The sequence below is a fragment of the Haliaeetus leucocephalus genome, unplaced genomic scaffold, assembly GCF_000737465.1.
Source record: "Haliaeetus leucocephalus isolate CR32 unplaced genomic scaffold, Haliaeetus_leucocephalus-4.0 Scaffold616, whole genome shotgun sequence".
NCBI lineage: Eukaryota > Metazoa > Chordata > Aves > Accipitriformes > Accipitridae > Haliaeetus > Haliaeetus leucocephalus.
Window position 1 is genome coordinate 3502486 of NW_010973052.1, and position 11550 is coordinate 3514035.

The 11550-nt window shown below is 43.8% G+C and overlaps 1 protein-coding gene across 1 annotated transcript; it reads left to right on the forward strand.

Annotated features, from left to right (window-relative positions):
* Positions 1-220: 220 nt before the first annotated feature.
* LOC104838471 (transmembrane 4 L6 family member 1-like) lies at positions 221-10999 on the forward strand. The gene is made up of 5 exons (XM_010578222.1): positions 221-391; positions 3801-3866; positions 9348-9493; positions 10278-10464; positions 10979-10999. The coding sequence occupies exons 1-5, from the start codon at positions 221-223 to the stop codon at positions 10997-10999; spliced, it is 591 nt and encodes a 196-aa protein (XP_010576524.1).
* The last annotated feature ends 551 nt before the right edge of the window (positions 11000-11550 follow it).

The window sequence follows — 11550 nt, forward strand, 5'->3', positions numbered from 1 at the left end:
AAATTCAGTTAAACACTCCAGTTTTTCATAATTCCATTTTAAATAAAGTCTCTGAAGGGAACGGGCTCTGTAAAACAGGATTATCTCTGTAAGTATTAACTGGAACATTTCTTGCTTCAAAACTGACTCTTCTTTTATTAAAGAAAACTGCTGAAATCTCGTGCTCCCTGCACTGCAGTAACCCAAACCTCCCTGCGTCTTTCTTCAGCAGAGAGCTACCATGTGCACAGGGAAGTGTTCAAAGTGCATTGGGATCACCCTGTTCCCACTGGCGGCATGTGCCATAGTCTCCAACATCCTCCTGTACTTCCCCAATGGACAAGTTCTGCAGCTCAGCAAGATAACTGATCTGGTCTGGTTTTTCCATGGCATTCTGGGAGCTGGGATACTGGTAAGAGAGAAGTGTTGCTACTGTTTCTTATAGGTTTGGTTTTGTTTTAAATTTAGGGCTAAGAAAACCTCTGTTAACAAAAAAAGTCATAGGAATATGTTTCGCATAAACATTTGAGCAGCTTAACTGGGAAGTTGGGTACTGGTTTGAGAAAGTGCATTCAAGACTGAAAAAGTCCCTAATCACAGGAATACAAGGTATTCCTGAAATAAATATCAGGTCTCCAAGTCAGGAGGAAGCAATAGGACTGACTTCTCACTGTGGAGAAGGGTGACATGGGTGTTCATCCTCCATGAATCAAAGCAAAGCTGAGGTCCTAAGCTCAGCTGGAAGTGGTGAGTTTTCACTATTGTCTGCACCCCTTCGTTACCCCTCTAACTGATTTTATGCTCACATAAGTCACAAAAAAACATGAAGGGCAAAACTAAAACATGTTTCAATAGGTTTTCATTAGAGACCCAGCCAACACTCCATGAATGTGGAGTTCCAAATGGCTTAAATCCCAAACACCTGCTGTGTTCCCACACACCCACCTACCTCCTTTTGGGTTTGATCTGGTTTGTATGTGTTCTTCTATAACCAGTTCTCCATTCCACCACTCATCACTTTTCTGTGAATATCCATAACTAGAAGGGAACATGTTTGGGAATACTGATCTTTTCCAGTTCACTGGAAAGCCTGCTCCCTTTACACTCTTCCAATTATCCACCCAAATGCAGATAAAAAGCCAAGCGAGTAACATGCATATGACAAGTACTGGCTGTTATGCAGCCTGGGCAGATGGTAAACTGGCACAGAGCTGGCTACCTGCACGTCAGAAAAATGAATGTTTAGGAATAATTAACTTAGAAAAAAGCAAATCTCATTCACAGTCAGGCTATGATGCAGCTACCACGTAAGTCTATGGAAAAGCTACAATGAATGTGGTTCAGACTCATGCTTCCCAAAGCAGAAACTTGGTATAAGATCATTCAGTAAATTGTTCTCCACCAGCAGCTTGCCTGCTTCTTCTTCCAGCTACCACTTGGGCCTATTACTCATGCTGAGCTTGAACGTAAGCATGAGTTTGTGGAAGGAAGCCTAAAGGAAGAAGTGGAACTACATGAGAGACCTGTGGAAAATTCGTATCACTGCAAGCCCAGGAGTCATTGGCGTTCAATGAAAGGAAAGGCAGGTGTTAGGCATGAGAGCGTCACAGGCTCATTGAAAACATGCCTTCTTTTAAGGCTTCCACAGAGGCTTGCCTGTGGCCAGCACCACATACATCAAAAATGAGAACAGCAAGTGAGAGGGGAGGAAAAATTTGCATTGACCTTCAAAATACAGCATTAGGAGTAATTATTGATCCACAAACAATGCTGTTGAGTGTACGTGTTTTCCAGAAAACAGCATGACAAATGCCCACAGGTGAAGAGAAGGGGAAAGAAAGCATTATCATCAGCTCCATTTTCCAGGTGCTGGAAGCATGGAAAAAAGAAGTCTGGCTTCTGGGCCTCCTAGGGAGCTAAGCAAGGGGCAGAATGCCCCGCGACTGCAGCCTGGTCTGTATCCTGACTCCACAGTGAGGACTGACCAGGCTGCAATGCTTTCCGCCATGCACCCAGCTTCTCACCAAAGGAAACTCAGGGAAGTCGTGCCAACAGGTTGCCCGATCTTGGTGGATCTAACCAGGACACAGCCTCCAGAGCCAGGACTTTGGGGAAACTTCGTAACAGCCTGACCTGGCTTCGTGAGCTAAAGAACCTGCCTTTGGCTGAGCAGCCAGCCTCACCCTTTCCTCCTCCTCTGCTGCTTCTCTAATGGAAATTTATATGACGTGAAAACCTCTCCATTTCCTTATTTCGAAAGTTTAGGGTGTAAAGAAAGGAAGACTGGCTCTATGTGTCATAGTAACATCTTTCCTGATGGAAAGCCTATGTGCAACACTGGGAAATGCCCGACTGAGCCATGGCTCACGCACAGCCCTCATTTTACTGACAACAGCCAAATCTAGCAAAGTTTCATTCCCATGTCAAAAGGCAGGTGTTTATAATCAGACACTGCAAAAAAAAGGAAGTTGCCAAGCAAACCCTTCATCCTGAGCCAGGCTAATAAATGACACTGAGGTGTTCGCAGCTCAGATGAGAAACCTCCAAAGAAGACAGCCCTGGAGGAAAGGGAGTGTTGGTTTGATAGGCAGAGGTATTAGCTCTCCTTCTGAGTGCCAGACAGTAGCATGCTAGGGCTGAGGCTGCCTTGGGGACCACCTGTGATTATTTAAGAGCTGACTTCTTTTCAGGAAGAGGAATGTCTTTTTAACCTCAATGCTCTACATCTGCAGGTCTCTAGCTGCGGTCCAGTGACCACTGCAGGTGCTGGAGGCTGCCCCTGGGGTGTGCATAAAAGGCAATGGAGAGCAAATCCTTTGAAAAATATTTAGGGGCCTCCAAATCTAAGCAGGTTTCATAACACTGTCTTACAGTCTAACAGAGATATTCACCGTGCACACATAAATTCCCCGGGCTTTGTTCACCATGGACATTCTGCTCTTCCTGCCCTACATGGGACAACATCTCTCCAACACCTAGTCAGGCTGGTTTTACAGCTTTTACTTTTTTTGTTTGTTTGGGGGGGTTCCCCTTCTTTCATTACTTTATAGGGACCATTTCCTACTTTCTCAAATACTCATTTTCTTGCGTTGTTATTTGAGATGCCTACACAAACAGTGGCGGGCAGAGGAAAGACAGCAGGAGTGCTCTGGCTGCACAGCTAGACCCACAAAAGCTTGCTTGCCCTCTAGCTGCCAAACTAAATTCAGCTTTTCCTATCTCCAGAGTGCCTCTGTAAAGCAACATTATATCCTGAGACACAGATGGTTACTGGTTTCATTGCATCAGTCCAACTCCACCTGATAATAACTGTGGAGAAAGCTGGTGTGAACTGGGATTTCCTTGTGGAGTGGAGTCCATTTTGTAGCTTTTCCAGAAGCTTAGCACAAAGAACCAAAGTCAGGTGTGTTTCAGGATGTTTAAGACTGATTTCCCAATTATAATCCAGAGTAGGATGCTCAGAAAATTTAAACGGACATAATTCTTACTCCTGTGATGCATCTCTTCTGAGAAGAAATTCCATTTTCTCAAAACTGACACATTTGCTCCTGAAAAAAACCCGACAAAACCCTGCTGAAAAGAAGTATAGCTTCAGCAATCAGAATTTCTGTACCAAAAACTTGCCAGCCAGCTCTAGCTGTAATCCCACGCTTCTTCCCGAGTTACTCTTCAGCAAGCACCAACACCTAAGCAGGTGTAACTCACAGAGAAGAGGCAGAAGGTGGTTTGCATTTGAGGAACATGATGCCCCAGCTCCTAGACTTTAAAAACCATCCCAGCAGAAGTACTGCACACCAATTCAGCTTGTGCTTTTCTCACAGGTTATTTTGCCGGCATTCATGATGCTGGGAGCAGGTGGAGCAGGATGTTGCGCTAACAGATGTGGGGTAAGTGGATATTTATGTGTCGAAATGGCACTAGACGGTTTGCACAATAGCTCTTAAATGGCTGCTTAGCAGGTGGAAACGTACAATGACAAACCATCACACCACCATCAACAGCCATTTCAGGGAAATGCAGAACAGGAACTTGATCTACAGCGTCCCTCGGCTGGGGCTGAGGGCTCAGTTGGCCAACAAGAATGTTGTGATACTGCAGCCACTGACATGAGGGAAATCATACTCAGCCAGGGCAGGTGCTGGAGCATTTACACACAACGCTGAGGGCAGAGGGGCACAAAGCTACTTCACTTCATCCCACATAAAGTAAAACATGGCTCCAGCTTCCTTCTGCTCAAGGCAATCTAAAGATTGAGACAGCTGCCTGTTCCTTCTGCTTCCACCTGGTCCTGTTTCCTCCATACCCTCCACGGCAATTTGCTTTTCCACAGGTTCATCCCTGCTTACCTCTGTAGGGACAGATGGGTCCCCTACTTTGCAGGCCCACGCTAAAAGCCTGAGCTGCTGCGGCTGGCGCTATGGAGCCAACGCTGCTTCCTGAAGGCTGGTGCCTATGGAAGGATTTGACCCGTAGCACACATTTGCCCAAGCGTTATGCACATGCAAGGTGCAAATGCAATTTGGGCTCTCTGTCATCCAGAGAAAGGCCAGAGAGACTTTTCCCCTTGATATTTAAGAATATTATAAAGCAACATGTTATACAGGCATCTCCATTAATCCTCAAGCCCTGGGCACAGACTTCTGTGTGGCTATCATTATTAGCAAGAATAAACTGAGTTAGAAATGTTTTTTTTAGTCTGCATCCTTCCCAGAAGCAGTCTGGAATGAGATATTCCATACAATAAAGCATGTCTCTTCTGTACTCTTCAATTAATATTTAGTTTGATCCATGAGAAGACCTTTACCTCTTCAAGATGTTTTACTTAAGTTAATTCATTATTCATAATACCAAAATAGCATTCTTCATTAGGATGTCTGCAAGTACATCCCAAGGGACATGTCATTATATTGATTTTACCAAAGGTCACATGCACAGAGAAGATGCTAATGATGGCCAAGTAGGCCAGTTGCAGAGCTGGGGTGTGAGCCTAGGCACCCTGAACCCGGTGGCTGAGCCGGCTGCTTCTCCTGATTTTGCATGATGTAGAAAGTGGTGGTGGAGAACAGCCATACCGTGGGTGTTCCCACACTCTGCTGAATGTGGTAAGTCACGAGGGGAAATCCAGCTGAGCTGGGCTCAGTTCACCCAGCATCTCAGGTCTCCCTTCTCCATCCTTCATCCCAGCACTAACTATTACAGAGCCAAGAGTCAAACTTCCCCAGATGGGCTGGGTTCACTCTCCCGGCCCACCAACGCGGGTGGTAGCACAGTGCCATCCAGCAGCCCACCTCTGCAGAACCCCCACCCTCCTCCATTCCCCCCCACGTCCCTTTCACTGCCTGAGCCATTCCTAGCAGCACCCATGGGTGCCAGGTACCCTGTCTGCACCTTCCCATCACTCCTTGGTTACCTACAAGCTGTTCCTCCTCTTCCTTATTTGCTGTTAGAGAGGAATACAATAGACACAGTTGAGAAGACAGTTTGATTATGTGCTGCAATACTTGTATAAAGGGAGCTAGCTGATGGCCAGGTGATGAAGCTACTCAAACCAAACTAGACGATAGGCTCGGTGAGGATGGTATGTCTTTGAAAATGCTGTCTTCTGGGACTGTGGGAATTGCCCACCTCTTTGAGGTGGAAAGGGGTGAAGCTCTACAAGTCACTCCATGGTTTAAACTGAACATGGCTCAATGTAGAGATGAGATGGGGACATGAGCAATGAGCGAGTGGCTGTGAATGGCATTAAAAACAACAGTTGCCCCTGCACAGCTCCTGGGGAAGACTGATTTCCAAGCATGTAAAAAGAGGTGAGTATTGCAGGGAGATTTGAAGGCTAATGATGTGCTGCTTCAGGAGAAGAAACCTCAGGGAAACTTTGCTTTGGGGATAGCAGGAGGAAATGCACAGACACCCACGGCAGGGTTGCTCAGATGCCCTAACCGTATGGGCTGTATACCCAAGGCAGGGTATGGTGTGAATCACCAGGCGCTGGAGAGCAGAGGAGCCCTGGGACTGGTTCAAACATCACGATGGTAATGACTTCCCAAGGTGCCAGAGCTCCTTGCGAGGTGGGTCTGTATGGACCCAATATGGGGTCTCCAGCTCTCGGTGGCTTCTCCACCAACTTCTACCTACTGGCAGAGAAATAGTCCACACTGGAACTACTCAGGAGACTCTGTAATCCAACAGTTAGATTGTCCACCTTTCTGCTTTGGGGACCTTAGGCATAAAATTATAATTTACACTGAATACTCAGCATTTCTTTTCATAGAAAAAAAAAAAGGCTAGAGAACTAATACTGATCAGAATTATTATTCAACATAACCATTTTCCTCAGGGTAGGGACTCCATCCTATTATGTTTTGTGCAGTCCCTGGTTTAATAGTTTCAGACTTCATGGCAGCCTTTACACGCTGCTGAAGTATCAACAACAGTAATAATAATTAGTAAATTTCTCATCCTTTTATTCACCTTATTGAGTTCTCCAGTTCACAGTGATTATGTGCTGCATTAAGTTTTTTTTCATTAATACATTTTGAATTGCTGCCTGCATACATACCTAGATGGCTTCTTGTCCTTGCATTATGGAGTAATGATTTTGGAAAGCAACAGATTTAGAAAGCTTCCGTGTCTTGCAGCTTAGTGTGTACGCATCTGAACACACCCACTGCACTGGCACAATGAAGAAAAAAGGCCCCCCCAAAATACGGCTTCTGTTGTTGCATCAGCAAATATACTCCAGTATTTTTCTCTAAGCCTTCCATAAGAGTTACTAGCAGAACAAGAATAACCATAGCAGCTTTCCAGACAAACAAACATAGATAAGCAAAGATATCTGGATAAACAGACAGGATAATAATTCCACAAAAAAACACCTCCAGAAAAAGAAACAGAGAAGAAAGAAATGTGCATGAAACAAGAACCAGGGCAATAAAGAGCAGCACAAGCTGGGACAGGAGGAACTTGGTAACTTCACCAAAGCAGCTGATGCAAATGCTCAAAGAATAAATGCTAAAAGTCTTCACCAGCTCACCAGAGACAATCCAACTGTGTGAAGGATAAAGCAGGAAAAACATTAAATGAAAAGCAGCAAAAATGATGAGCTTTGCAAGAGGTAGAGAACAGGCAAACACCATGGGAAACTAATTTCAACAAACTCCAGCGTCCCAGCTTAGACCTCATGTTGCAACTGAAGACACAAATGAGGAAATAAAAAATTTCAAAAAAAGTGATACATGAAGATGGTACAGCTAGGGAAAATGCTGAAAGGTTGAGATGCTGCGATAGTTAATAAAATTGCTAGATTTCCATAGAATATGGGACAAGCCTCCAGAAAAGACTCCAGAAGAGTGGATATAATGGAGAAATGCCACTGCGTGTCTAGAAAATGCCCAGGAGAGCCAATTTAACAGCTGCAGCAACTTCAGACTCCTTTTTCAGTGACAAGTAGTCTTTGTCTATATAAACATGCGCATAGTAAAGGAAATAGGTGAGATGAAGCTAGCTATACAGGCAACAGATATCAAATGATAAAATCATGCATCAAAGAACAGTCATCAAGGGTAGTACTGATGAATACTACTAGTACTAACCACTATCATAAAACACAGTAGTAGCAAAAGACCATTTGACTTTTTCGATCATAATTGTCTTTGGGATGCCCATACTGCTACGCTGTGCTGAAACTAATCATTAGCATAATTAAGATCCTTCAACCAAGATGCAGAATGCACAGTTGAACTAAATGAGAAAATAGGTGGGGAGAAGTGGTTCAGCGTAGGTAGGAGTTTCAGACAGAGTATCAGTCACTCACCTTCACCGCGAGGCATGGCTGGTGATCTTATTATGAGAGACAGTGCATCAGCTACAACCCAGCACTGCTTTGGTCTGGGACAATATACTAAATTACCTACATTTTGCTGACAATGAAGCTCTGCTAAGAGGCAACTCAGTCAACATGCAGATAAAGACAAAAAGAGTGTCCAGCTTTGCAGAAAAAGACAGAGTTATTAATCAGTTATGATGAAATAAATCTCATGAGAAATCCCAGCAACTTCTAACTCAAAGATTGCTTTAGAGGCAAAAGGACACACAAAATGAGTCAGTTCACACACTGGCAGCATGCAAGGTGTACAGAAAACAGTAATGTCATTGCTGGCAAGTTGGAAACTGCATTCACCAGCTTGAACATGTTTGGATAGTGAATAGTTTTTAAAACTATGTCACAAAACTGCAGCGTGGATGGTGGATATTTCCATTTGACCCTGTCACGCAGCACTGTGTGGAGCAGCTGGCATTAGGAGAAGGTTTCTACCTTCCTTGTGGGCTATTAGATTTCACTGGTATTTGCTGGCAACAGGGAAATGTTGCCAGAGGTATGTGGCTTTAAACCCAAGTCTGGGACAGGCGTGTTTCCCATGTCCTTCCTCAGTCGTGTCTCTGCCCTGACTCCGAGGCAGTCCTGCTGCCTTGCCCCCAGTCCAGGTCTTCTCCTGGCTTTGTCAGTCTGCTCCAGAGTTTCCTTTGCTCTTCTCCTTCTTGGCAGACTTGTGAACAACCACAGGCAGGGACTCTTAACAAGACTAGTGGGAAGCCTGTCCCAGATACACCACCAGTAGCACCTGCTTGAGATTCTTGTTTCTGTATACAAAGAGCAACCAGATGCATTCCATCCACTAATAGAAAACTACCCCAAAACAGAGCAAAGGTAATTTCTGTGGGAGTGGCCAGTGTAAAACGTACAGGTGCATTACATATAATTCGAAGTCACTGCTAGTTCGTTGCCACACGCAGCACAATTAGATTTCTCAACACGAGCAGTGGTAACCACATGTCATGCTCTTGCAAAATGAAGGAAAGCAGCAATAAGAAAGGCTCTTTTGCCTTCCTTATCAATTAGCAAAAACAACTAATGCATCTTCTGTTGCTTTCATACCTGGTTCAGTAGCTGCTTGCTAGTTTCTGTTGGTACAAGGGCTGAGAAAGGTGCTCTTGGTGGAGGTGGAAATGCCAAGGTGCATGATGTGGACTACATCAAGCCAGTACTGGCTTCATATTGGCTTTTTGAAAGAAGACCACCAGATTTTTCATAATTGATTGGTCAAGTATAAAACTGATTAATTAAAGCTCTGGGCATACCCACTTTTAAAAGCAAAACAAATACAGTCTGAAATCCTTTCACAGCTAGGATAGCTGCACTAGTCAGCAAAATTCAACTATTTTTTATTCCTACAAATATCATACTACTGTTATGAGTTTCAGCATATCGTAAGAAACAAATAAAGATCGTTCCCTTCCCATTCAGTGTAAGCTTTCCATGTTACTCCATACTTCTGTGCATGTGATGTTGAAGGACTTTTCCCTTTCAGATGCTGCTGTCAGTGGTCCTGGCTGTGCTGGGATTCGCTGGAGGAGCGTATTGTGTGGTCATCTCCTCACTGGGGCTGATTGGGGGCCCTCTGTGTGACACAGGTGATGGAGAATACCTCTACCCTTTCAGGAACGACACTCTGGAGTAAGTATGACGTACAGGCTCTTCCAACTTTGCTTTCCCTAATTGCCCCCCCCACACACACATCTTTTTATAGCAAATTTGAATTTTTCCAAAGTGAACTGATGGTCCACCTGGTCTACGAATAAACTCATATTTCTCTGAGCCAGCATGTTCCAGCTGGTCATCTCTTTGACCAAAGATCATCTTTGGGCAAACTGCCTGAGTCTCCTGTTGTGCTTGTCAGCAGCCCCTTTTGCAAGTTGCAGTACACTTTCAAAAGGCTGCTGAGCTGTGAATCCCACCAGAGCCAAAACGAAATGTTTGGTAAGTATGCCACATTAATCTGTTAAATCATCATGAATTGAGTCTACTCTGCCTGGTTCTGAAAAGCAAAGCGAAAGTCTTTTCTAACTCTTTAAAGTTATCCTTGGCAACTACACTTTTCAAGCCAGAGCTGAAGATGATGGATGGACTGCGCTGAGACACCACAGCAGGAAAGGAGAATATGGAGACACATTTGAAAACCATTAGGGACCTTTCCCTTTAGTTATTAGCACTGCCATAAAACAAAAGGGAGATTCTTGTGCATGTACAGATGTGGCTTTCTCCTCTAGTCATCAATTGCACCTCTGCAAAGGCAATTCTGAAGAGAATCACCAGCTTTCACCAATTATAGTAGAATTTGAGACTCACTTTGTGCAATCAAGTTCAGAAAATGTAATGCCAGAAAACACAGAAAGCATTCTCAATTTTTAATTTTCTTATTAGAAATGTATTCATTGTCAATTATTTTTCTCTGTCACAGAGACAGTTATTTGTTCAACCAGACAACATGGAGCATTTGCAGAGAACCTGAAAACATAATCCTTTGGAATATTGTCCTTTTCTCTATTCTTCTGGTCATTGGTGTGATTGAAGCTATTCTTTGTTTTATTCAAGTCGTCAATGGACTTACCGGCTTTATATGTGGCACATGTATGAGGAAAAGAAAGGTTGGTATGCAGTAAAAGGTATCAGAGTGCTTTACATTCTTACCACTTTTATTTTTCAGGATCTGGGAATGGTACATGACCAGAGAGATCTTCACAGTCCCTGAATGAGCTCCTCTGGGGAGCTGAGGCAGTACAGATGCATTTGCACACTGTCTCTCTCTCCCTCACATTGTAGTCAAGGATAATCTGGTCTTCAGATATTTCAAAACAGCAGAGCAGTGTGATGTATTGACATACTCAGTTGCATGGTTGTGTTCCTATTCAAGAAGCCATTTTGATAAAGTGTAATGACCCCCCAGCAGCTGTAAGTGAGAGAGATGATAAGCGGAGGTGTTTCTAGCTGGTCAACAGTAGTAAAAATGTCATTTTACAAAATGAAAGAAAACCTCTTTCGTGTTTCATTTATCTTCACTGCTTCCTTTTCACTGTTTATTTTCATTGTCCAAGATTTTTGCAGTAAGTCTGATATTCCTCTGGAATATTAATTAATCATCTTTCTTCCATTGCCTTTCAGACAAATATTTCTGGAATGTGAATGACCTACAGGGAATGCCAGGACACACCCCGAGCTGAGCTGCCGATTCACATACAATAAGGATAGTGCACTGTGCTGTATTTCTGGGGCGATGACAAAGAAAGCCCAAAATGTTCAGGCGTTTCATGGGGCAAAATGTATTTTTTATAAAGAAGTCAGGGTGGAAAAAGGCTAGATCATTTAGATCTGAGACACCAAATTTTCATCTCTCTAAATATCCTTGCTAAATCTCAGGTATTGGCAAAAACATGAATCTGCCTGGTCCCAGCTTCTGTACTTGTGCATAAAACACAAAGGTCCCCAGACCAAAGCTTGCCACTTGTCCTCTTGTGTATATGGGAACTGAACTGTTGTTAATGTATGCATCTATCAGCTGCATGAAGCAGGTGCTCTCTGTCTGGATGTAAATAACCTCATGTCCCCTCCAGATCCCACCTTGAGCTCACCTGTTTGTTCCTATTAACTTGCTACCCAGGCACTCCCAGATTTAAATTAGGATGCGCAGAGAATATATCAAGCGGCATGTGCAACACTGCAGAAGCAATTGAAGT

Excerpts from the sequence above, each read along its gene's own strand:
- LOC104838471 (XM_010578222.1), top strand. The coding sequence starts at position 221 with ATGTGCACAGGGAAGTGTTCAAAGTGCATTGGGATCACCCTGTTCCCA. Across the intron at positions 392-3,800 it reads TTCTGGGAGCTGGGATACTG|GTTATTTTGCCGGCATTCAT; the intron begins GTAAGAGAGAAG and ends CTTTTCTCACAG. Across the intron at positions 10,465-10,978 it reads CATGTATGAGGAAAAGAAAG|ACAAATATTTCTGGAATGTG; the intron begins GTTGGTATGCAG and ends ATTGCCTTTCAG.